General features: G+C 50.2%; 1 protein-coding gene across 2 annotated transcripts; it reads right to left on the reverse strand.

The window, feature by feature from the left end:
* Window positions 1–878: 878 nt before the first annotated feature.
* On the reverse strand, window positions 879–26,108 carry NUDT2 (nudix hydrolase 2). 2 transcript variants are annotated; one of them, XM_054987145.1, is made up of 3 exons: window positions 26,037–26,108; window positions 23,953–24,105; window positions 879–1,256 (listed from the first exon to the last, which is right to left on the reverse strand). In XM_054987145.1, exons 2-3 carry the CDS (start codon window positions 24,092–24,094, stop codon window positions 943–945), a joined length of 456 nt encoding a protein of 151 aa, XP_054843120.1. In that variant the 5' UTR covers window positions 24,095–24,105; window positions 26,037–26,108; the 3' UTR covers window positions 879–942. The 2 variants fall into 2 exon arrangements, with proteins under 2 accessions (XP_054843120.1, XP_054843119.1); XM_054987144.1 differs by having other exon boundaries at window positions 25,975–26,077.
* Between the last annotated feature and the right edge of the window lie 143 nt (window positions 26,109–26,251).

Raw genomic sequence — 26,251 nt, forward strand, 5'->3', positions numbered from 1 at the left:
ACTGAACACGGAGCCTTAAGAACATCAGAAGAGCCCTGTTGGATCAGACCAGTGGTCCATTTAATCCTGCATCCTGTCTCCAAGCAGTTACTATGGAGGAGCAGCAACAGGGCATGGAGCCAACGCCTTCCCCTGATGTTGTCTCATGGAAATGGTGTTCAGTTGTTTACAGCCTCCGAATGCGGAGGTTCCCTTCTGTAGGTTCTCTGTCAGCAAGCCACGGCTTCTCCCCAAGGGGAAGCAGAGCTAGTCTATGCCATGGTCTCCCTATATAAAGCAGTAATGGGGAAGGAAACTTAACATGAGCACGCTTCTGTCAAGATGCCAGAACTGCTATCCCAGAATCACAGAATCCTAGAATTGGAAGGGGCTTTACAGACCATCTAGTCCAACCCCCTGCCCAATGCAGGAACAGCCTAAAGCATCCTGAACTTGGGTGACCTGGTTGAGGGTTCAACCAGTCCTGCGGTCTGCTTTCTACAGTAGAATCCAGCCAGACACTTCAAGGAAGTCCCCAAGCAGGTCACGATGGAGACAGCCATGCCAAACCATTCACTATTTCCTGTTATTTGCTCTCCATGCTTGATATGCAGAAGCACTCTGCCTCATCTCCATCAACGGCTTATTGTCGAGCGTGACGCCGCCAAGCAACGGCATACTGCCTTTCCACTCTGAGGTTACGTTGAGCTATCATAGCTACGAACTACCCACGCCTGGTCTAAAATCATAGCCAAAAAAATTTGGAGCTACAAATTGAATCCAGATCTTTCTCAGTTATACTAAATGCTCGTCTGAGGATTCAGTGAAGCAGAAACACCAAAGCTGAAAGTAGCTGGCCGTAACAACGGCACGTTTGTAGGAAGAGACATGCATTTTTTTGACATTCTGCTTTTATTCTAGCAGCCAAGCTTCCTCTAAAACCCTCTGGTCCTTTGAAAGCGGTCACCCTCGGGAACAGAGAAACTGATGAGCCTCTCGGATCGTGGCCTGCATGTCCTGGTACTCGGCAAGCGTGCAGGCCTCCTTGGGAGCCAGCCAGCGAAAGGCCTGGTGCTCCGATGACAGCTTGATCTCTGTGTCGTGGTCTTTCATTTCAGCCAACCAGTAGATGACTGTTTTGGGCTTGCCTCTGACGGAATAGTTCAGTTCCTTCTTAAAGCCTTCAATGATGGAGAACTGACTGGCGTCCAGCCCTGCTTCCTCCTGTGTCTCCCGGAGGGCTGTCTGGAGGTCGTCTTCCCCTGGGTCAACATGCCCTGACACAGAGGGAGAAAACGCAAGGGTCAGAAAAGCAAGACATGCCTTTGTCCTTTGCTTTACCGTGTGGCCCAAGAGCACTTTGCATGGACATGAAAAAGGGAAAAAAAGTTTCCATGGTGGAGACCGCCTATCTGTTTCATTACAGAGATGTGTGCATTTTAATGGTGTCTCCAATTGATTTAAAGTTATTGCCCATCCCATTCCAAAGATCTGAGATGAGTAGCAGAGCAAAATCAGCAAGGCAAAATGGATTTCAGTACATCAGGTTAGTTTCCCTACCTCTTCCAGACTTAATGCTCAATTCTCAAAGGTCAACCCAAATGCTTCCCCCAAATCCTCAGACTTAGAACTTACATAGAATTTTGCACGGCAAGATCACTGTCGGGAATGTTTTATATTCTTCCCTTTCTCCAAGGAACTGTTACCAGAACTGCTCTTTTATTATAATGGGGAATTAGCTGTAGCAGTCTGTAACTATTAATATTAAGCGAGGATCATAACCTATGTTTACGGAGGTCCCGATCCCAGACACTCTAGTGAAAAAGAGGCAGACAAGGAGTAAGGTCCAAACACGTGTATTGAGTGTAGCGTAAGCCTAGCTTGCACAATCATACAAAGAACATACAAGGTCTAAGAAATACAGAGTAGGAAATACAGAGACGTTCGCATTAGCGGGTTCCCAACGATGGTAAGGGAAATACTCACAATCCTGGAGCGAAGCAGAGACACGGCAGCGAGGGTGGCCCAATGCCAGCACTGGGACCACAGACGGACAGCAAGGAGGTCTGGATAGGGAATGGCCGAGGCACCGAGTGGTCTGAGAGACCAGCTTAAATACCCCAAAACGTACCCTGGGGCTGGTGCTGTACTTGGTGGTTCTCACGGATTAAAACAAAGGGTCTAATGGGCTACTGAATGGCTTGGATGGGCCACTTTGGTAATCAGATTGTGATAAGTGACACCTCAGGAAGAGGGGACAAAGGAGGGAGGGGGAAATCCAAGTGGGCTGAAAGGATGTTCCAGCGGACAGGGCTTGTCCTGATGTCATCAGCTTTGGAATGCGGAGGTTTCTTTGAGATGCATTCTTTAAGTGCTTGGGATGGTCGGCACTTAGTTCCTTCTCCGGGGCGGCTCCTAAGATATGCAGAGCGGGGCGAGGGGCTCTCGCTGCGGACGTGGTGTGCCCGCTTCGCCGAAATGGCTTCTCAAAGCAGTCTCTTCCTCTGGGTCTTCTGGGTGCCTGAGAACATGGATGCCGGCTGGGCATAGCTGGGGCTGGATAGCAGGCTGCCCGGTAGCGAGGGCGAGCGTGGCGGCCGGCCCGTGGGAGGCTCCAGGCGGGAACTGACCAGGGAGCGCCTGGCCAGGCTCGCTGGAGGTTTCCCCGGCTGGCGCCCGGCTGCTAGCAGCGGCTTGGGCCCATATGAGGCAGGCTTCCATGGAGGCAGCGGGAACAACACTTTAAAACACAGTCCAAAGCAGGGAACAGGCACGGTCCGTGGCAGATGGCAATGCAGGCACGGGGCACACTTGTAACAGAGTCCAAACACACACTGGGAATTCCAGATACAGGTCAGGGCAGGGCTGCCCAGAAAGAGAGTCCTTTTGTGCAGTTACCCAAACATGGAGTCAGTAAACTACACAGTCTATTGCAGCAGCAGGGTAATTGACACGCAGGCAGGAAACTGACACGTGTATCAGAACACACACGTGCAAAGCAGTCTTTGATGAAGCAGTGAAACAGCAACGCAGGAAACTTTAGCACAGTTCATAGCAGGCTTCAAAGCAGGGGAGGGGGCCTACTTGGCAACAATTCCCCCCCTCGGAGACCCCGGGACGTCAGGCGCGCGGGTCTCCGAACTTGACTTCAAAGGCGAGGTGGTCGGCAATGTCCGGTGGTTGAGCTTCGAGCGAAGAAGGAGTGGGAAGGGAAGGGGGAGGAGGCGTCACTCAAAAATTTAGTTTGGAGAACCACCTAACCGAATAAGTGCAATTTAGATCAGCCAATGGGCTGCAGGTCTCTGGGTTCACACCAGGGGGCGTGCTAAGTGCAATCGTCAGAATAAATAGTAATAATTAATTCATAGTAATAGGCAGCAATGATCAATTCATGCATGAACAACAACAATTCATATTTGGGTACATTGATCAATTCATGGCGGGAGGTAATTCATACGGAATTCATGGAGGATTAAAACACTTAAAACCAGGGGCAATTCATATACATGGATTAATTCATAAGCATAAGATTTAAAAGCAAAGACAATTCATGGTTCAATTCATGAATGTAGGATTAAAAGCAATTCATACAAGGTAAAGTGAAATGTGCAAGCATGGCATAATTCATTGAGGGTAGGCTAATTCATAACTGGTTAAAATCATAAATACATATATGTGATTAAAAGCAACAGTACATGAAGTTAAAAGCAGCAAGAATAAAAGCAAGTGCGTGGAAACAATTCATGAGGGGTAGGCGGCGGAGGGGCTCATGGGGGCAGAAAAATACACTCTGCAATTAAAAACCAAATCAATATGGCTGGATTAAAATCAAATTCATAGACTAGAACTGCCTCGGCGGAGGGAGTTGGGTTAAAAAGGCAATTCAAAAGGTTAAAATCAAATTCATCGGGATAAAGTTCATGGGCGCACTTGCAATAGATAGAGAGAGGGACTAGTTCGGGGCTAAATTCATGGGAGTTAAAATTCATAGAAGCAATGGAAAGAAATTCATAAAACACTAGAGCTACACAGATCACAGACGGCTCAGTCCGCAGTACAGCTGCTGGACTGGGTTGCATATTTACAAGAACAAGCAAACTTAGTCCATGTGCTCCAGAACACACTTCCACCCCCCCTTGCTGTCTGCATCAATCCGCAGAGCAGGGTCGGCAGGCGGCGAGAAGGGCTTCAGGCACACAGTTCTAGTCCTCATGGAGGTGGCGCTGCTGGCGGTCGTTTGGAGACGGGCCGTGGGTTGGGAGGCAGAGTAATAGGTCCCCCCCTAGTCCACAAGAGGGCCTCGGAGCGGTGTCCGGCAGCAGAGCGTCCATGGGGCCGGTGCAGGATTCATACACATAATAAACATAATCATAGTTCATACCGGCACAAGCAATAAAACAAACAAGGGTTAAAGGAGGGCGCCAAGAATAACCATTAGGGCAAGAGAAGGTCGGGGTTATAGTGATCCAAGCGGTAAGACAGCTGGAGTTGCCGGAGCTGTCGGCGGCTCCAACAGCCCAAATAAAGTAATGAGGCACATAATAAAACTTGGAAGGCCAGAATAACGACGATCGGGTGCAAAGCCAAATTGTAAATTCCAGTGGCAGTGGGGCTCCAACCAAAGAGGGTTTCCCACCACGAGTGCTCTCCGGTGGTCTTAATCCGCTGGACAAGATCCAAAATCTCCTTCCCGTTGTGGGACACAACCAAAGCAGTAGTGTCCCCGTCCCTCTGGATGCTCTGGAGGGTGCGGCGGAGCTGCGGGTGGGCCAGGAGCTCGTGGATTAGCTCCAGACCGATGCCAAGGGGGACTGGCTTCACATGTCGATAGATGGAGGGTGCCACCAGGATCTCTTCTTGGGTCCAGACCGGTACCGTGTAGGTGAAGTCGCAGGCTGCCACCGAAGACAGGTTGCAAAAGCAGCGATTGACTCCCGGGATCACGGGCTTGAGCTGGAACGAGTTCAGGATCACAAAGTCGCAGGCCGTTCGCACGCAGGCACATCCTTTCCCAATGTAGACCACAGCGGAGCTGTTCTCCCGGACGACCTCAAAAGGGCATTCGCTGAGGGCGTCGACTTGCGGGGCTACACAGGGGTGATGAGGTGCAAAGGCTTGGTCCTGGCAGATGAAGCCGGTCTGGTCTCGATGCTGGCACCCTTGGAGGCTGACGAGCTGCCATCCGGTCGGGGTGAAGCGGGCCCAATGGTCGGGGTGGCGGGCGTAGAGGACTTCGGTGTTGCTGACTTGGAGTCCCAGAGGCACGACTGGATACACATGGAATGACTCGTGCGCACTGGCCGTTAATAAAAATAATTTAAGCTCCTGGGTGGTCGGGGAGAATGAGGAATTTACAAGAGACCACCAGGATTCAAGCTCCAGTTCTATGGGTGACAATTTGGGCGTAATCAATCTTTTAATTTCCAGGGGCAAGTGCCCGTCCGTGGCTTGCCGAATTAGCCCCATGGCCACAGCCTGGTTTAATTGTTGGGCTTGCATACATGCCATGGCTATTGACACGTTGCGTTCAAAAGACTGTGTTCCTTTGAGCAGCAGAGAAAAATCTCTTTCAATTTGACTCTCCCAGTTAACTAAAATGGAGCTGATCTCGTGTTGCCCATTCGAAATGGAATTTAGGGACTGCACCACCGGTTTACCTAAGTCGGAGATACTAGTCGTGACATGGGCAAACTTATTAGCGAGAGTCTCAATGTTGACCGAATCCATGATTGCTAAGCCTCCGGCTGCAGGAGCAGTCCAGTCGGCAATGCTTCGTCTGGCACGCGAGAGAGAGGGGGAGGGATCGATCCACAGTTGTAGCCATGCATACCAACCCTTGCTACCGGCCTCCAGATAGGGAGCGCACTGCGGCAGCCTCTGGGTTATATTTAGTTCAGCTAAGTCTATGCGGATCTCTTTTAAAGACATTTGCGGGCGGACTAGAACTCTCTCTCGAATGTCAGTTTTCAAAACATGGGAGCCCACTATATGCGTGCCGCCTTGGCTTAATTGTTCATTGCTAGCAATCAAAGGGTCAATTTGGATGGCGTGGGTCTCCTGGGTCCGGATCAGCAGGGAATAATTGCCTGGTTCGTGAGTCAAATTTACAAAGAGCAGCCCAAGCCGGTGAAATTTCTCTACTAGGGGCTTGGTTTGGCATTCGGGCGTCTGTTGAACCAGTATCCAATCGGGTGGGCCATGTTTGGCTAGGTCTTCCTTTTTTACAATCCAGGTCAGGTTCTCCCAGCGTTCTATAGCGAAGGAGAGAGCTGTGCCTGAAGGGGGCGTGATAATGACTGATGCAGATTCAGTGGTAGTAGTGCCTAGTAGGATGGTCATTCTAAAGGGGTCTCCTGCCTTCCATACTGCGGCCGACACTAAAACAACTTCACAGTATGGTCCAAAAGCCTCAGTGACAAATGGCGAGGTTTCGAAGTTGGCAGGGGTGGTATATTTGTCTACCACCGGGACTGCGGTGGGGGCTGGCCTGATACGGGGAAGGAACATACAAGGAATCGGAGCAAGTGGTGACACTGTGTCAGTAGGCGAGTAACATACTAGTTCTTGAGACAGAGCTTTTACTCCTACACATAAAATAACAAGCTCTGGGGGTCGGATCCACTGCTCTTCGCAACTGCGGAAGTTAGTGCGATCCGTGGGGGTGGTCATATTGCTCTGCTGCAAAACCTTGCAGACCATCATTTCATTCCCTGCCAGGGTATTTATACATCTCCAGTGAGGGTAGGGCATTAATTTGGACGGGCGTCCCTCTATTAGGGTGCCTGCCAGCACGAGCAAACACAGAGTGGCCAGGTGCCTCATCTCCTGGCCTTCTTTTCCTTTCTGTAGTGAAAATATCCTGGGGAGACCTGCGGATATAAGTACAGGCTCCCTGAGTTTCTTGCAGCAAAATAAATGAAGTAAAGGGGGACAAAGAAAAAGGGAGAGCGTTTTTCTGCCAGCACTGTCTATTAAGCGGGGTTCGAACGAGAAGTCCCGGAGCACTAAGCGAGCCTTCCAGCTTGTTGCTCTGGGGAACTCCTGTGCGGAGGCTTCTTCCTAAAGCATGTATATTTCAGAGGATGAACGCCTTTGCGTCGGGCAAGGGTCGGCTGAACGTTAGGCGGGATTATGCAAACTCACCCCAGGGGTCCCTGGGTGCCTGGACTATGTGGCCTTCAGGTGCCCCTTGCTCGGTGGCGGGCTACTTTTATTTTGCGGGCTGAGAGCTATCTGTCCGGCTCGGCCTGGCCTTGCCGTTTTGAAAAGGAAAAAAACTAAAGAGCGGTCGCCCTTAACTATAAGGGTTGCTGCAGACGGGGGCCCTCGCTTTAATTTCCTAAAAATGGGCTTTTCGTCATATGTTTGCAGGACTAGCAATTTTTGGAGGGACTCCCTCGGGAGGCCCCATCTTCTAGTTAAGGAAAAAACGATACACCGGGCAAAAAGGAAAAATACACTGAGCAAAAGAAAAATGCACTGAGCAAAAAGAAAAATACACGGAGCAAGAGGCATACGGGTGTGGGGTGCTTTTGGGTTGCCCTCACTTGGAAGGCCTGGCAGGGCTTCATTATAACTTCAATATGTCTCCCCCCCTTCTTTTCCCTTGTACGGCACGGGCAAGGGAAAAGATTACATGGGGCGGGCGGCTGCTGGCGGAAAGGGCCGAAGTGGAGCCGAGGGCGCTCGGCGGCGTTTATCGAAAAGCGGCGGAGGCGGCCGAGATCTGCCGGCGCCACTGGGTCTGGGTTATTCGGGGGTCATCTTGGCGCGGGGGATCCTGGCTATGTAAATGAGGCACGCTGCCCCTTGTGCGTGGCGAACGCACCCCAATAACATATTCCAGAGGGCACATATTTACAAACTACTGGCGGGTCTTTTACTTTTGCACTAAAGCGTACTAAGTGGTGGCGCCGTATAGCAACTCACCATGACGAATATGAACATGAGTAAAAGAGGGATGTTGGGCTATCTGGGGGTCCTTTTCCAGGGGAGGCACGGCCCTCAAAGCCAAAGCCGACCATCATGCGAAAGCGTGGGTCTGGCAGGTGAGACCCCGAATCTACGTAGATGCGGGATCTTCACCAGCACGGCGGGTGATATATTTTCGAATACAGGGATCACCTTTTTTGGTGGTCCCACCATGTTCGAAAGAATACAGTCACCTCTGGGCTAAAGCCTCTCCAAACACTTCCACACACAGCAAATCTCTTTTGCCTGTGCAATTTTTTTCCGAACATGCGGCTTACAATCCAATTGAGAATCACTTTCGGTGGTGGTCCTATTTGGCTTTGGTTGCCGTGTCTTCCCCAAGGGTCCCAACTGTGGGGCCCGCCTAATGAAGTTAAAGAATAGAATTGGAAAAACTCTTAACACTCACACTTGCATCTACATATTCTACTGTTTCTTTTATACTAAAGCTACAAAGGTCTGGTCTAAGGGGACCCAGGGTATCTCTGGCCCAGGGTGAAGGGATATTTGGCGAATCACTGGGCAGAGGGGGGCTGGGCTGGTGGCGGTTCCCCCAGGGTCGTACACAGGAGGGGCGGTTTGCGGCGGCTTCCCTTTCCATTCTTTTAATTGAGAGGCGTGAAAGTATTTTAGCCACGTTCCTCCTGTCTTTCTCTGGATGGCTACCTGATAGACAGCTGGGGAGACTCTTTTTGTGATAGGGACTGGGCCTTGCCATTTGGCTGCTAGCGAATGCGCCTTTTGCAAAAACTTCCTGTATAGGACGAGCTGTCCTTCCTCCCACTGCCTGGGGTTCCTGACCCATCCTAATTTGCGGTCCATATCCTTCTGAGCTGTGCCCAGCTTCTGGGCTACTTGCATGTGGACGGCGTGTATGGATGAGAGCAGGTCTTGGACCCAAGCATCATTAATCACTACAGGCTGCATATCGGAAGGGAGCTGCGTATCTAGCCAGAAGGCTTCTGGGAGCTGCATTCTTCGCCCTGTCATCACCATATGGGGTGTGAGCCCGTGAACTGCGGTAGTGCCTCTAATGGCCATTAGGATTATGGGGAGTTTTTCATCCCAGTCTCTCCCGGAGGAGCGAACCATCTTGCGGAGAGCCTCCTTGAGGGTTCGGTTGGTTCTTTCTATGGCGCCTGAAGCTTGAGGATGGCCGGCTATGTGGAACTGTTGCTGGATGCCTAGTGCTTTACAAAGCTCCTGCGTAACTTCTCCGATAAAGTGTGAGCCTAAATCGGAGTCCATGACTCGCACAATGCCCCATCTTGAAAAGACATTGTTGAATAGTAGTTTGGCTGTGGTGGCTGCATTGTTGTGCTTGCACGGAAACGCTTCGACCCATTTGCTAAAGGGGTCTATGACAGTGAGGCAGTAGCGATTGCCGCGAGCAGTGGGGGGAAGGGGGCCGATAAAGTCAATCTGTATGCGAGCCCAGGGTCCATCGATTCTCTGATGCTGGAGGGGAGCTTTAGGTCCGGTGGGGTCTGCATTGACCATAGCGCAGGACAGACAGTTGTCTACCCATTGCGCTACTTCGGTGCGCATGCCAGGCCACCAACCAACCTCTTTTACCCTTTCCAGAGTCAGATCCTTGCCTCGGTGTCCCTGCTCGTGGACAAACTGAATTAAGTCAGCCCTAACTTCCAATGGCACTACCCAATGGCGTTCGCCGGCTGCATCTACTGCCCAAACTATGCCTTCCTCTTCTTTGATCATGAGTCTCCCTGTCTGATCCCTTCCTGCGGCTAGGAGGTCAGTTATTTCTGGGTCAGATTGCTGCAGTTGTGCTAGGTCTAGTGTTCCTGCGGTTCCCTGAGCTTGGTTGCGGGCTTGTGCCCGAGTGGTGACAGGGCGGAGGGGACAATCGGTGGCTGGTTCCGGTAGGGGAGCATTTTCAGTGGCGGCTGCCTTGGCTGCAAGGTCTGCCTGGTCATTCCAATAAGCGGTTTCTGAATTTGTCTTCTGGTGTCCCTTGACATGGGTCACCTGCGTTGGGCCTGAGCGGGACTGGAGGAGTGCTGCTACCTGCTGCCATAGCTGTAGGTGGGCTACGGGTTTCCCATCACTAGCTCTCCACCCCTGATTCTGCCACACCGGGAGCCAGACCGTGGCGGCTTTGGCCGTCCAATCCGAGTCTGTATAAATGGCAAGTGGGCTTTCTGGGGGTTCAAATTCAAGCACTGCCAGAAGCGCTTGCACCTCAGCCGCTTGGCTGGAATGGGGGCGGGCTGGGCCTTTGAGAGTATGGGCGTCGCTCACTCGCACGGCGCCGTAACCTGTCCGAGGGGAGCCTCCAACGTGAAAGGAGGAGCCGTCACAGAACCAGCATGTGAAGCCGTTCTGTCGGGCTTCCTCTAACGGGACTCCCCAAGTGACTGGCCAGACAACCTGTGGTGGCGGGTCCAGGGGGCACTCGTGCTCGGTCCCGGTCACCAATAGGCCATATGGGGCTGGTGGCTCAGTGGTCTCCTTTTTGAATTCTACTCCGCGGTTGACCAGGGCCAGGGTCCACTGGGCTATGCGGGCGTTTGAAACTTGTCCGTCTTGTATCTTGCCAGACAGAATATATTTGAGGGGCGTGTGAGTAGTTTGAACTATTGTGCGGGAGCCTCCTATGATAAATTCCCAATGGGTCAGACTCCAAACTAGAGCAAGGCACGTCTTCTCGCATGGGCTGAACTTAGTTTCTACTGCGGTTAGGTTGCGAGAGGCATAGGCTACTACTCTAGCGGTTCCCGCCTGCTGCTGGGTGAGCGTGGCTCCTATGCTCTTGTCTGATACTGCTAACTGGATAAAGAATGGCTGAGTGACATCTGGATGGGCTAGGGCCGGTGCTGCGGCCAGGCTGCGCTTCAGCTCGGCTAAGGCTGTCTGTTGCTCCGGTCCCCACTCCCAGGGAGTATTCTTCTTGAGGAGAGCATAAAGGGGGCGAGCTTTGTCTGCAAAGGACTCGATGAAGTCTCGGGAAAAGTTAAAAGTTCCTAGAAGGGCTCTGAGGGAGGGGACATCGGTGGGCGCAGGCAGCTTGGAAATGACCTCCATTCGCTGGGCGTCCGGGGTGCGACCCTCGGGTCCCAGGGTCAGACCCAGGTACTTGACGCTGGTCTGAACCAATTGGGCCTTTTCCCTGCTTGCCTTGAACCCAGTCTCGCGGAGGAGTCCCAGGACTTCCCTGGTGATTTGGCGGGCTAATTCTTCCGTGGGGGCGTGGACTAAAATGTCATCCACGTAGCTCAGTACGTGGGGCCTCGAGGAGGGTTGGAGGTGTTCCCACATCTGAACTACATGGGCATGACAGATACTGGGGCTGGAGTGGAATCCCTGGGGTGTCCGCTTGAATGCGTATTGCTGGCCGCGGAAAGTGAACGCGAACTTGTACCAGCAAGACTCATGCAACCGGATAGAATGGAAAGCATTGGCCAGGTCTATGACCGAGTAGAACCGGGACCCAGCGGCAATGGCCGTTAGGATCTCATTATACTTGGCCACAACCGGGGCAACTGGAGGGGTGGTGGCATTCAGGGCACGGAAGTCGACCGTCATTCTCCAGGTCACTCCATCTGCTTTCAGAACTGGCCACAATGGGGCGTTGCAGATGGACTGCATCGGGAGTATGACGTCCCACTCAAGGAGTCCTTCTATGGTCTTGGCTATCCCTGCCTCAGCTTCTGCTGGGTACTTGTACTGTCTTTGGGGAGGGGGATCCTTTCCTTCGATCAGGACGCAGGCGCCCTTCACCATCCCACACTCGGCCTTATCTGTCACCCACACTTCGGGAAAGTCCTGAACCCAGGGGTCTCCTGTGATGGGAGCGAGAGGAAGGGGGGCCTTGAGGGCTGCGCATCGATGGACTGCATTAACAAAGTCTGGGCCTCCCGGGATGCGCCACAGGAGCCCGTTCGCTAGGTCAATGGTCAGTCCCTCGGCACGGAAAAATGGCATGCCCAAAAGTCCATCGTCTTCTCCCCGGTTTGCGCACGCCGAAATCCGGGTGGCCAGGTTCCCAACGGAGAGGGGGATATCCTGCCAGACCGGGGATTCCTGCGTACCGCCTCCAAAACCGGCGAGCTGCATGGTTGTGGGGGTCTGGGTGCCCTTTGCAACTAAGGTGGGCCGGAGTATATTAAGTGAAGCTCCGGTATCTATGAGGAGGGTGGCAGGCTTCTTCTTTTCCCCGGGAGTCCCGATCCCTGCCTTCACTGTCGGTCTCCCCCATGTGTCCGGCTTTAGTTTGGCAACTATGCCCACGGAGGGAGACTGGGACTCGGGGCAACCCTATTCTGATCCTGCACCCTGATCGGTGGAAGCGGCGCTTCCTCTAAAGGGGTTGTTGGGGCTCGGGCGTTCCCGAACCGCAGCTATCGGGGGACTCGAGAAGGGAGGGTCTGGCGGCAAAGGGGGCGCCGACGGAGGTACTGGGGGCTGCTGCTGGTCTTCCCATTCCATGATCGCCTTCATTAGAACGGACGTGGGCTTTCCGTCGAAGAGCTCCATGTTCGCTCCAATGTTTTTGAGGCGCATCCAAAGTTCCCAACGGAGGGAGTCCCTGGACTGGGGCGTGCTGCCGCGGTCCCGGTAGCCCTCGTGGTCGCCCTGCGGTGCTCCCCAAGCGTTAGACTGATCTGGAGGCGGGTAGACCTGATGGTGGTACGGGTGTGATGCTCGCGAGTGGGAAGGGGCTATGGGTGCATCCTGTAGTCGGGGCTCGTGGGGTCCTTGCTGGGAGGAGGAGGAACTGTAACTCGGGGCGGGCGCAAAGGAGACTCCCGGGCGGTAGTCCCTCGGTCCCCTTCCCCGGTTAAAGCTACTGCTCCTTCCCCTCAGGATTCCTCCCCTTGCCTCCGGATACGGGCTGCGTCCCTGTGGTCGGTATTGAGAGTGGGGGCCATGATTGGCATAGGTGACTGCACTTATCGGCTCGCTCTCCTTCCTACGAGAGGCCGGGGGCTTCACATGGCGGATGGCGCCGGTTTCCCGCAACAGGCCAGCAATGCTTCTGATGCGAGCCTCCAGGTCTCCCCATGAGATGCTCCCGGGCTCCACTCCTGCCAGTGCTAGGCGGGTGGTACTATTGAGTCCATCTAAGACTGCTCTCCTGAATTCTAACTCGTCAAAGTCGGGTACATCGCTGGCATCCAGGTCCACTTCGTCTGCTAGCTCTGCAAGGAGCTGTTTCCTAGCTAAATATGCCTCTGGGTCCTCTCCGGGTTTTTGAGACTCTGCAATGTACAGGGCTTTCAAGCTTTTGGTGGGCCACAGGAATGCACAGATCTCTTTAATTGCTCCATACTGGCTGCGGGTGGCTAACCTTCGGTTAGAAATATAGGCATTCAGGGCCGAGACTATCTCAGGGGCAGCGCATTGGCGAGCCAGTTGGGCTACATCGGAACCACTAGCGGAGGGCTGGGAGGTGGTCACATGGGTGAACCACTGGATGGCCGTGTCTCGGTTTAGGGGTCCCATGCGATCTGCTATGGCTTGGAGCTCATCGGGCCTCCAATTGCGGGTTTCCTTAACGACCCGGTCTGTCTTCCTGCCATCCTCGTCCATGGATACAATTTCCTTAGTAGCTATTGGGTGGAGGGGCTGTGGGGCTTCCGCAGGCTGGGGCGAAGGGGGTGACCAGTTGTCGGTACTGCCTTCGGGGAGGGCCAAGAGGGCTGCGGGATGTACGGCGGAAATTACGGCCTGCTGCATTCCCAGGTGCTGCTTTAGGGCCTCTAGCTCCCTCTTACAAGCGGAGTGGTCAGCGGAGGTTACCTTGGAGTGGTTATGCTCTGCCATGAACTGGGCGGCATGGGTTAGCTTAGCGATTCTTTCCTGTCCCTCGATTACTGCATGCTCAGCCATGTCGGCACGAGCGGTGGCCGCTTCAGCCTTGTGCTGGGCGTCCTGGAGGGCGGTAGTTAATCCTTGCTTTTCTAATATGAAATTGACGCGTTCAGCGCGCCACTCAACTGCCTTTTCCTCATGTTCTTTCTCCTGTTCGGTTAGCTTGGTCCTGAGAGTCTGGATTTCTAGACGCAGGGCGTCCTGCTCTCGTTTTGACCTCTCCTCTAACTCCTCCTGTGCTGTTTGCAACTTGCTAATTAGGGACACACTGTCCTGCAGGGCGGTGAAAAGTGCCCAGGCTCCATATCTGTCCTTTTTGCTAGACCTAGGTTTCTCCTTGTCACAGAAGTCCTGGAAGGCGCTTCTAACTATCTGGAGTGGGTCGGGTCCCTTGAAGGAACCGGCTTCCCAAGGGCAATCTCCCTTCTTCACTAGCCACTTCTCCAGGCGGGGCACGGTGGGGTTTGCCCGGTACATTTTTCCTTTTAGTTTAAGGCTGATCTCGGGGGAGGTTACAGAGTGGATCAGCGACAATCAGGGGTGGGGCGATTAAAGCTGCTCAAGGGTTATAACAACTTCTTCCTTTCTATGTCCCTTTTGGGAGGTTTATCCTTCCCTCAGGTCCTCAAGGGTTTTTACCAGGGGGTTTTAAGGTTCTACTTTTAGGGTTAAAGGGTATTTTCAGGGTCCTACACTCGGTTCTTCTCCACCGGGGGAGAAGGGAAAATTCCTATTCCCGTTTCAAGCTTGCCTACAAGCCACGGGACCAGGAAAAGCTTACTGGCTCAGAGGGTGCTCTCAAGCTCTCTAAGCCCAAGAACCAAAAACGCTCAGTGCTTCCAAGCCTCTGCTCAGAAGCTAAAGCTCAGGGGTCTCCCAAGCCTATGTGCTCAGAAAACCAAAAAGTGTTCCCAAGCCTCTGCCCGGAAACTGCAACTAAGGGGTCTCCTAAGCCTCTGCTCAGGCAACCAGAAATGCTTCCAAGCCTCTGCTCAGAAGCCAAAATGCTCTCAAGCTCTCTGCCCAAGAACTGTACTCCAAAAAGTCCCCAGGCCTCACGCTCAGAGACAAACGGTTAAACTGTCTCCAAGCCTCGACCAAAAGACTGAAAGCGCTCAAGGACTGCCTCTGCACGTCCCCAAGCAAAAGTGCCCAGGAGTAAAACTACAGTACTCCCAAGCGGAAAAAGCGCTCAAGAGTTCTAACAACTCCCAAGCAAGGTGCGCCCACGAGTCTGACTTAAAACTCGCAAGCGGAAAGGCGCCCAAGAGTCTAACTTAAAACTCTTAAGCACGGTGCGGCCGGCTGCCGCGGGGCTTCAGGAACCTGGCTTCAGATTCCCAAAGCTAAACTGACTGAACAACCAAACGGACTATCGATCCCTTCACGTTTCCTCCGGAGCGGGGATTGAAGCCTAAGTGCTGGCAGGAACGGGGTTTGGACGGACTTAGGAGAGACGGGGGAGGGCGGAAAAGAGTTTTATATGTGCTGCTTCAGGATATATATATAAATCTATAGAGCCTACTTCTGGGATCCCACCCACATAGACGCGTTTAGGCGGCCCGGAAAGTGGCCAGGAACTTCACCAGTTCAGAGGTCCTCACCCACAGTACACCGGTTATAACGGCTGGAGGGCCTCGCGGTGCACCACAAAAGGCAAGTAGTCCAAAGCTGGCTGAAGGAGGAAATGGGGGAAAAGCCAACCCACAAGATAGAAATGCTCGCTAGAGCCACACACACTCACACTTTTAATTCCCTGAGCTAAATTGCGCTCTTTGCACTGAGGTCTGGAAAATTTTCCTCTAAGTCAGTTCGCCGAAGACACGTGTGTCGACTCACGTGTATTCACACGAACTGGGTTATGCCCGCATTCTCCACCAGTAAACTGTTACCAGAACTGCTCTTTTATTATAATGGGGAATTAGCTGTAGCAGTCTGTAACTATTAATATTAAGCGAGGATCATAACCTATGTTTACGGAGGTCCCGATCCCAGACACTCTAGTGAAAAAGAGGCAGACAAGGAGTAAGGTCCAAACACGTGTATTGAGTGTAGCGTAAGCCTAGCTTGCACAATCATACAAAGAACATACAAGGTCTAAGAAATACAGAGTAGGAAATACAGAGACGTTCGCATTAGCTGGTTCCCAACGATGGTAAGGGAAATACTCACAATCCTGGAGCGAAGCAGAGACACAACAGCGAGGGTGGCCCAATGCCAGCACTGGAACCACAGACGGACAGCAAGGAGGTCTGGATAGGGAATGGCCGAGGCACCGAGTGGTCTGAGAGACCAGCTTAAATACCCCAAAACGTACCCTGGGGCTGGTGCTGTACTTGGTGGTTCTCACGGATTAAAACAAAGGGTCTAATGGGCTACTGAATGGCTTGGATGGGCCACTTTGGTAATCAGATTGTGATAAGTGACACCTCAGGAAGAGGGGACAAAGGAGGGAGGGGGAAATCCAAGTGGGCTGAAAGGATGTTCCAGCGGACAGGGCTTGTCCTGATGTCATCAGCTTTGGAATGCGGAGGTTTCTTTGAGATGCATTCTTTAAGTGCTTGGGATGGTCGGCACTTAGTTCCTTCTCCGGGGCGGCTCCTAAGATATGCAGAGCGGGGCGAGGGGCTCTCGCTGCGGACGTGGTGTGCCCGCTTCGCCGAAATGGCTTCTCAAAGCAGTCTCTTCCTCTGGGTCTTCTGGGTGCCTGAGAACATGGATGCCGGCTGGGCATAGCTGGGGCTGGATAGCAGGCTGCCCGGTAGCGAGGGCGAGCGTGGCGGCCGGCCCGCGGGAGGCTCCAGGCGGGAACTGACCAGGGAGCGCCTGGCCAGGCTCGCTGGAGGTTTCCCCGGCTGGCGCCCGGCTGCTAGCAGCGGCTTGGGCCCATATGAGGCAGGCTTCCATGGAGGCAGCGGGAACAACACTTTAAAACACAGTCCAAAGCAGGGAACAGGCACGGTCCGTGGCAGATGGCAATGCAGGCACGGGGCACACTTGTAACAGAGTCCAAACACACACTGGGAATTCCAGATACAGGTCAGGGCAGGGCTGCCCAGAAAGAGAGTCCTTTTGTGCAGTTACCCAAACATGGAGTCAGTAAACTACACAGTCTATTGCAGCAGCAGGGTAATTGACACGCAGGCAGGAAACTGACACGTGTATCAGAACACACACGTGCAAAGCAGTCTTTGATGAAGCAGTGAAACAGCAACGCAGGAAACTTTAGCACAGTTCATAGCAGGCTTCAAAGCAGGGGAGGGGGCCTACTTGGCAACAGAACTCAGAGCAGAACACATGGTTTGCCCTTCCCCGTTTTATCCTTACAACAATCCTAAATTAGGCTGAGAGAGTACGACTGGCCCAAGGCCACCCAGAGGTCTTCACAGAGTTTGGATCTGAATCTAGCTCTTCCATGTCCTGTTCTCACAATATCACCACTACCCCACATTGGCTTTCTATAGATAAACATCTATAGATAATAACCTATAAGTTTAGAGTTTGAGGGCAGCCACAGAGAAATCTCCCTGTGCACATTTATAGTCTGAAACTGATGACCAGACAGCATCGCTACGAGGGAAGCCTTAATGAAGGAGGTGGTCCATAATGCGTGATGGGCTTAAACTAATGCATGCTGTTGAATATCTACCAGCTATTAAGAATTCAGATCTGTAGTATGGTGGAGTGGCTGGAGTTCCAGACTAGGATCTGAGAGACCAAGATTCAAATCCTGTCTCTTCCACGGAAGCCTGCTGAGTGACCTTGGGCCAGTCGCACACGCTCAGCCTAACCTACCCCACAGAGTTGTTGTGAGGATTAACTGGAGGAGAAGAGATCTATATAAGCCTCTCTGAGTCCCCATTGAAAAGTGGGATATAAATGAAGAAAATAAAATATCTTTACATATCATATTTATTTTATTTATTTATATTTCAATTTATATACTGCCCATCCCAGGGGCTCTGGGCGGTGAACAGTTTAAAATCGATAAAAACAAAAAACAACAATACTAAAATCAATATACAAAACAATAATGAAATAAATTAACCAAGTGCAATGGTGGGGAGAACCCTCCCCCACCCCAAAGGTGGGAGGCTGACATGGCACCGCCCCCTTCAACCACCGAACACCTGGCGGAACAGCTCTGTCTTACAGGCCCGGCGGAACGATAATATGTCCCGCTAGGCCCTGGTCTCCGTTGACAGAGCGTTCCACCAGGCTGGGGCCAGGACTGAAAAGGCCCTGGCCCTGGTTGAAGCGAGGCGGGCTTCCTTAGGGCTGGGGACCACCAGTAAACATTTATCCGCTGTTCGAAGCGGTCTCCGGGGAACATACAGGGAGAGGCGGTCCCGAAGATATGCCGGTCCCAACCCGCTCAGGGCTTTAAAGGTAAGAACCAACACCTTGAACCTGATTCGGAATTAAACCGCAAGCCAGTGCAGCTGGCGCAGGACAGGTGTGATATGTGACTGGTAAGATATACCAGTCAGGACCCGCGCTGCCGCATTCTGGACCAGTTGTAGTTTCCGGATCAGGCCCAGGGGTAGCCCAGCATAGAGTGAGTTACAGTAATCTAGCCTGGAGGTGACCGTTGCATGGATCACTGTAGCCAGGTCCTGGGGCGTCAGGTAGGGGGCAAGTTGCCTGATCTGACGAAGATGGAAAACTGCAGACTTGGCAACCGCCGTGACCTGGGCCTCCATCGATAGGGAGGCATCCAGGAGCACACCCAGACTCTTCACCACTGGCAAAGTTGCCAGTGGTGTCCCATCCAGGGCAGGGAGCTGGATCCCAACATCTGGCAGCCCCCGTCCCAGCTGCAGGACCTCCGTCTTCACTGGGTTCAATTTCAACCTGCTCTGTTTCAACCATGCCATCACAGACTCCAGAGCTCTGGCCAGATTGTCTGGGGCCGTGTCTGGCCGGCCGTCCATCAACAGAAAAAGCTGGGTGTCATCTGCGTATTGATGACAGCCCAGCCCAAACCTCCACACCAACTGGGTGAGGGGGCGCATGTAGATGTTAAATAACAATGCATATCAATGCCATACAATAAAGGATTCTGCAGCTTTTGAAATTCTGTTGGGAGACAGGATGAGAGAGAGAGAGAGAAGCGCAGAATTTGCAGACAGCTGCACAGAACTCTCCCCAGCCATATCCTTGTTTCCACCGCGGAGATCCCATTACGAGTCAGGTATAAATATATCCTATTCTCAAGCTGGCCTGAAGATCGTGCTGAGAAAAGCCAGACTTGCCTTTCTCATGAACATATTCTGGACAGGAATATAAACACAGCAAACCACGTGAGGGCTAAGAAAAGTGCAGGCGCTGGAAATAACGCTGAAAAGCAGAGCTCCTGTTCTGAAACTTATCTGGACATAACAACTGGTCGAGGGTCCTCCTTTGAAGCCCAGTGACTCCCACATGCTACGTTCTACGAATCGGTTTCTGAGAGCGAGATGCCATCGATCACATGCTGCCATGGAACATCAGGCACCACGATCACGCAACCGACATGCACGTTCTTCACTCTCAAAGTACCAGATAAAAATATCTGCTAACAGGCTGCAAAAGGAAGAGCATTCTTTTTTTTTTTTTTGAAAAAATTTTTATTGGGTTAGAATCCGTTATTTTTACATTTACATTCAATTTTCCCCAAATTTTTCATTTCTAACCCCCTCCCTTTCCCCCCCTTTTGTTGACTTCCAACAGTTTTCCAACCCTTTGTCCCTTTTCCCTTACTTCTATTAAATTTCTCTATCTAAAACAAATACATATTCTCCATTATACTAAGCAGTACATCCTTAACTACTTTTCTTATTGTATACCCAAACTGTAAGTCTTTGTTTCCATCTTGGATAAACAATTTATCCCATTTTCCAATTTTGAATATTTCTATATATCATAAACCTATATATCATAAACCATAAAAATCTTACACATTTAAATCAAACAATTTGACTTATTCTCTATGTATTACTCATTCTATCTTTTTATGGTAATTCTATATAACTCTCGTCACATAGTCAATCAATTTGACTCGTCTATACATTCAGTTTGGTGCATTATACAAATCTTATCAAAGAAAGAAAATATTGTTGATTACTCAATCCGTATATTTAATCCTTATCCTTAATTATTTTCTATCAATATTCTATTTGTTAACCAATATATATCTATATATATATCAATCTGTTAATCTAACTGCTTATAAATTCACATTTATCTCTTCCCCCCCCGGTAAAGTCACCCCCCTCTACATTTTATTATACTTCAGTAGTTCTCAAACTGCCACAGTTTTCCTCCCACCTCCCATTTCTTCTCCAGATATTGTTTCAGCTTCTCCCAATCTGTGTTAAACTGCCCTGAGTCCAGATTTCTCAGTTTTCTTGTCATCTTGTCCATTTCTGCCATGTACAGCAATTTGTAGGTCCAATCTTCAATAGTTGGCACTTCTTGTACTTTCCATTTTTGCGCATACAAAAGTCTAGCTGCTGCTGTCATATAAAATATCAACGTCCTATGATGGGCTGGAATTCCCTCCATTCCCAAGTTTAGTAGCAGGAGTTCTGGGTTCTTATTTATTTGAAATTGTAAAATTTCACTCATTTCTCTTATTATTTCCCCCCAGTACTGCCTAGCTACCTCACACGACCACCACATATGATAGAGGGAGCCCTCATGCTTCCTACATTTCCAGCATTTATTAGAAGTGTTCAAATTCCCTAGCGCAATCTTCTTTGGTGTCATGTACCAACGATAAATCATTTTATAGATATTCTCTTTAATATTTGTACATGTCGTTGTCTTCATTGTAGTCTTCCACAAGTATTCCCATGCCTCCATTGTTATCTCTTTGTTAAAATTTATAGCCCATTTCACCATTTGTGTTTTAACTGTCTCATCCTCAGTATACCATTTCAACAGTACTTGGTATACCTTGGATATTCTTTTCTTGTCCTCTTTAAGAAGGGTCTGCTCTAGTTCCGAATTCTCTATTCGTATACCTCCCTTTACAGAGTCCGAGTTATACAAATCTCTGATCTGTCTATACTGGAACCAGTCGTAATTCGGTGATAGTTCCTCTTGCGTCTTTATTCTAAGTTTAGATGCTTCTATTTTAGTTATTTCTTTATAAGTCAAACATTGTCTTTCGTTATCAACAGCTCTCGGGTCTATCACCTCATATGGAACCACCCACCAAGGAGTTCCTTCTTGTAGATAAATTCTGTACTTCTTCCAGATTGTGTATAGACTTCTCCGTACAAAATGGTGCAGGAACATCGAGTTGACCTTTACTTTGTCATGCCATAGGTATGCATGCCATCCAAATATTTTTTTATATCCCTCTAGGGCTAATAGTTTCTTGTTCTTTAATGTCATCCACTCTTTCAACCAAACTAGGCAGATTGCATCGTGGTAAAGTCTCAGGTTGGGCAGTTGCATTCCGCCTCTTTCCTTTGCCTCTTGTAAAACTTTCATTTTCACTCGAGGCTTCTTGCCTGCCCATACAAAATCTGATATTTTCCTCTGCCATTTTTCAAATTGTTTAGAGTCTCTGATGATTGGTATTGTCTGTAGCAAAAACATCACTCTTGGTAACACATTCATTTTAACCGCTGCAATCCAAAGGAAGAGCATTCTTCACGTAGGTTTAATCTAGATCTTTTTATTTATTTATCATTCTACTTCTCTTCCGCCCTCCCTGCCAGGCGGGCTCACATAAAAACACTAGAACAATCTAAAACTAGTTTTTCAACAGCACTAATATAATTTCCAAGGTGGCAGCAGTTCCTGCTCGGCTATTTACTTGGCCTCACTTTAGGCAGCAATTAGGGAATTAAAAGAGGGTGGTGGACAGGTCTACAGGGAGGTTTAGTCATCCACTTCTTCCTTCTACAGGCCGGCAGAGGCCTGGCCCAGCTTCAACCGTACACCTGGTGGAATATCTCTGTCTTACAGGCACAGCGGAAGGATAGCAGATCCTGCCGAGCTCTCGTTTCAGTGGACAGAGAGTTCCACAAGGTTGGTGCCAGGACTGAGAAGGCCCTGGCTGTGGTTGAAGCCAAGCGGGCCTCCTTGGGGTCAGGGACCACCAATAGTTGTTTTTCTGCCGATCAAAGTGTCCTCTGGGACATATGTAGGGAGAGGCAGTCTCAGATATGACGGTCCCAGTCCACTTAGGGCTTTGTAGGTTAATATCAAAACCTTGAATCTGATCCGGTACGCCACAGGCAACCAATGCAGCTGGCGCAATTTATTCTAAGCCGGTACAAGGATGGAGACTCAGAGCAGGGAATGTTTTCTGCTAAAGGTAGGGACCCCTGCCCATTGACAAAAGCACAGTGTATGGGTTGGGGGTAAGGTTGCCAACAGGCTGGGAGAAAAATGTTCTGACACTTTAGCTGAAGCTTTTCATGGCATGGAGCCAAATAACACCACCTGACATTGCTTGCCGATCAAACTTATATAAAAGGGACAGCTAGAGGAAGTGGTTTAAAAGTTGGAAACACTAATTGGAGGAAGAGATCATTTTACTTTTTTACTTCATTTACACCCCATCTTCCCACCCCCAATAACGACCCAAAATGGTTTACATAGTTCTCTCTTCCATTTTATCCTCACAACAACAACCTTATAGAGTAGGATAGACCTAAAACCAGCCAGGGAGCTTCCGCAGTAGAGTGGGGATTTGAACCTGAGTCTATTTTTGCTTGTCTTCGCTGATTCTGTGGCCCAGGCAGGCTCAAGCATGCTGCACATACAAATCACAGAACTCAGCTGAAGCCCAACAATTAACACCATCTAAGTACGTTAGTTACTGTCTGCTTTTTGAGTTTTGAAACCTTCAAGCACCACTGCATTTGTTTGAAGCAATTCCTCAGCTTTGTCATGGCTCAAAATTCACAAGTGAACCTGTGCGCAGACAGGTGCTTCTACGGTCAAGTAAACCAAAGGGGTAAAGCAAACTGAACCCTGCATAGGATTGCAACCCTCAGCGAATCGGTGTTCCTGTAACTACTATTTGTCTCGTTTCTATGGACATTGCCACACAGCTGTGTAAACATTATGGCTGAAATCCACTCCATTCATTGCAATTGAGCTTCAGCGCACCTGGGTTGGATTGTGGCCGATAATGTGCTGCTGGGAGTCCTTGGACTTCTTGCTTCTTACAAAATATACAGAGTGTCAAGCTTATCCTAGTCTGGGAAAAAAGGAAAATCGGCTTCTGGACAGACAAAAGATATACAAGGTCTTCAACAAATCTTGCATTTAAAAAAATTCCAGTAAAAAAAGAAATTGCAGCACAGTTTGAGTGAATATTCTTTTTCAAGTGACAGAAAACAACTTTTAACAACTTAATTTGAAAAATCAGATTAAAACAGAGAGACAGCAATATCTGTATCTTCACTTTAAAATTTAGATCCTTCCATTTCTGCCTCAAAAGATGCCCCGGGAGGTCCACAACAAAACAAAAATACTTAGAGAAGAATAAAGTGAATTAAAAAGCAATAAAATAAAAAATGTAATCCCAAGAGAAGAAAGAAATATGGAAAAGTATCTAAAAATGGAAGGCAGATGCTACAGCACTGATAATATTTAAAAGGTAAAGGTAACATTTAAGGGCACTTAAACAAATTACACACAGGATATGCACCTCTGCAGAAAAACAACAGGATCGATCTAAAGGTGCTTCTGTATAAGTGGATGTGCGATCTCACTTAAGATACAACACCCCTTCCCAATACATTGTACACAATTCCTCAAATCTCATCCCCCCCCCCCCATAGCTTTTTAGGTGGTACAGGGAAAAAAGAAGGTTCACGATGCATGTGGAGAACCTGATCATAGTTTTTAGGCTCCAACCCAATGGTTTTGCCAACATACCACTAAAGCCAGATGAATTCAACAAGAGAAAACCCTCAACACACACACACACAAAAGCAAAACCAAAAAGCAGCAGCTGTTGGCTTACAGGGTCACTTCTCTTTGGTTTATCTCGACAAGACTTCTCAGCTACCAGCCCAGCGGCCAGCACGTTACAGAATGTTTGTGAAGATTCCAGTTGCTCAGAAGTCGACCGTTTCAAAGGTAGATGATTTAATCAAGCTAAGTTCCTTTAACCAGCTGAGAATATCTCAGATACCGTCAAAAGCAAGGCAGTACCTTTTGGAGGGGTCCAGTGATGAATCCCATAGGACGTCTGCAAAAGAAGGAACTCAATATTGCTCCCAGCTGTGGTGGCAGCGGATGATGACGGCTCACGCAGCTTCCTGAAGATAATCAAGCCACATGCCCTTAAGGTCATGGTTGTCCTACCTGGAATGGACATGAGTGAATGATCTTCGGAACCACAAACACCGAGGAAGGGTCCAGTAACTCTACCATGAGGCATGCTGAAGCTAGCTGCTGTTAAAGATGGTTGGGGTGAAGGAACACACAGATCTGACCTGCACAGGAAGGGCTCCAGGACACAGAAGAGCTTCCGGGGTTACTATGTCCCATGTTCATTCATGTGTATTTGTGCAGGGAGGGTAGGGTAGGGTTGCCAGCCTCCAGATGGTGACTGGAGATCTGGAATTACAGCTGATCTCCAGGTCATAGAGAAAATGGCTGGTTTGAGGGGGGTGGATTCTGGCATCACTCCCTGCTGAGATCTCCCCTTCCCCAAATACTACCCTTTCCAGGCTTTATCCACCCCCCAAATCTCCAGGAATTTCCCAACCTGGAGCTGGCAACCCTAGGGGAGAGGGAGGGATTTAATTTTGCCTGACCCCAGCTGGGGATACAGCAGCAGCCTTTGCCCCCAGGCCCAATGAGAAGATTTCCTGTCCTGGACAAGTGATGAATGGCAGTGATGCCCTGTTGAATTTTACCCATCCTTCAGTTTAGTAGATTCAGCCCCACCTAAGGCAATCCCAATTTGCACGTGTGCACCAAAAGAAAGGAACACACAACAGACTGCAAAACACCCTGCCCTTTCCTATGAAGGAGGCGCCATAAAGTGGACTGTTGGTTTGGCTGAACAGAGGAATGGGTCTGTTCAGAGAGTCGTGCAGCACCTTAAAGACTAGCAGATTGACAGTGACTTAGATGCCAGGGGCTCAGAACTCACTACATTTAGTACCAGGAGAGTTTTCTTCATGATGCATTTATACTTTATATGGCTAAATCCAACCCCTCTCCTAGAGACACCCTGATCTCGTCAGATCTCGGAAGCTAAGCAGGGCCGGCCTTAGTTAGTAATTGGATGGGAGACCTCCAATAGAGACCAGGGTTGCAGAAGCAGGTAATGGCAAACCACCTCTGTTGGTTTCTTGCCCACCAGGGGTCGCTATAAGTCAACTATGACTCGAGGGCACTTGCCACCACCCCAGAGACAACTCCAGATGATTTGGCTTGCTGGCCAAGAAGATCTTGGCACAAGGCTGGAGAATTAAGTAATACTACAACAAGAGTCCCCAAGGTTTCTGAGCCAGCAGGCACCTCTGGGGGTCTGGCATGGGGGTGGTGGGCGCAACCCCCCAATGGCTGTCGCAGCCACAAAATGTCAGGGAGGGAAGTTACGCATAAAGCCCACAGCAGCAATTCAGCACTTCCGGCGCAAGGCCTACTTGTTGTCGTCGTTTGTTTACAGTTGTTTATGTTTAACAGGATGCTTTTTAACACGTACGTATTATTTAAAAATATTTTCTCGCATCCACACAAGTAAGCATCTTAAGCTGGCTAATGAACAGTAACAGTGCAATCCTAGAAAGAATTACTCCAGTCTAAGCCCACTGATTGTAATGGGCTTAGAATGGAGTAATTCTGTTTAGGATTGCACGGTAAATGTTTGAATGGCCGGAGCTACTAAGCGGGCATCCTCCTTGGGGAAATGCATAAAATATCAGTGGGAACCCCGGTTTTAAAAGCAGCCCTTTCACGTGGGGCTTCCAGTCTTATCTTCGCCGGCCTCCTGTGGGTCCGTCAGGCCCCCTCCCCAAGTGGCACGGCAAAGGAAATTCTTAGCAGGGTTGCCAACCTCCAGGTGCTGGCTGGCGATCTCCCACAATTACAACTGAGATCAGTTCCCCTGGAGAAAAAGACAGCTTTGGAGGGTGGGCTCTATACCCCACCATGGCCTCTCGCCTCCCCAAACCCCGCCTTCTTCAGGCTCCAACCCCAAATCTCCAGAAATGTGCCGACCTGGAATTGGCAACCGGGCCTATGACCACCTCTCTTGGAATGAATGGGTCGTCCATACCAACCTAGCAGGTGTCAACGGGAAACTCTGCCGGGCAAAGCACGATCCCTTCACTTCACTCCATAGGAGAACTGCAAGGAGCCCGAGCAAATCGGGGCCTCTCGATTAGCCAGAAGCCCTGCCAATCAATGAATAAAAGGCCTGGCACCTCCTCTAGCCCAATTAGAGTGAGAAATGGAACGCGGAAGAAAAGGGCGTCTCCAATCATCGAGAAGGGAA

Source organism: Eublepharis macularius, chromosome 8 (genome assembly GCF_028583425.1).
Source record: "Eublepharis macularius isolate TG4126 chromosome 8, MPM_Emac_v1.0, whole genome shotgun sequence".
Classification (NCBI taxonomy): Eukaryota; Metazoa; Chordata; class Lepidosauria; order Squamata; family Eublepharidae; genus Eublepharis; species Eublepharis macularius.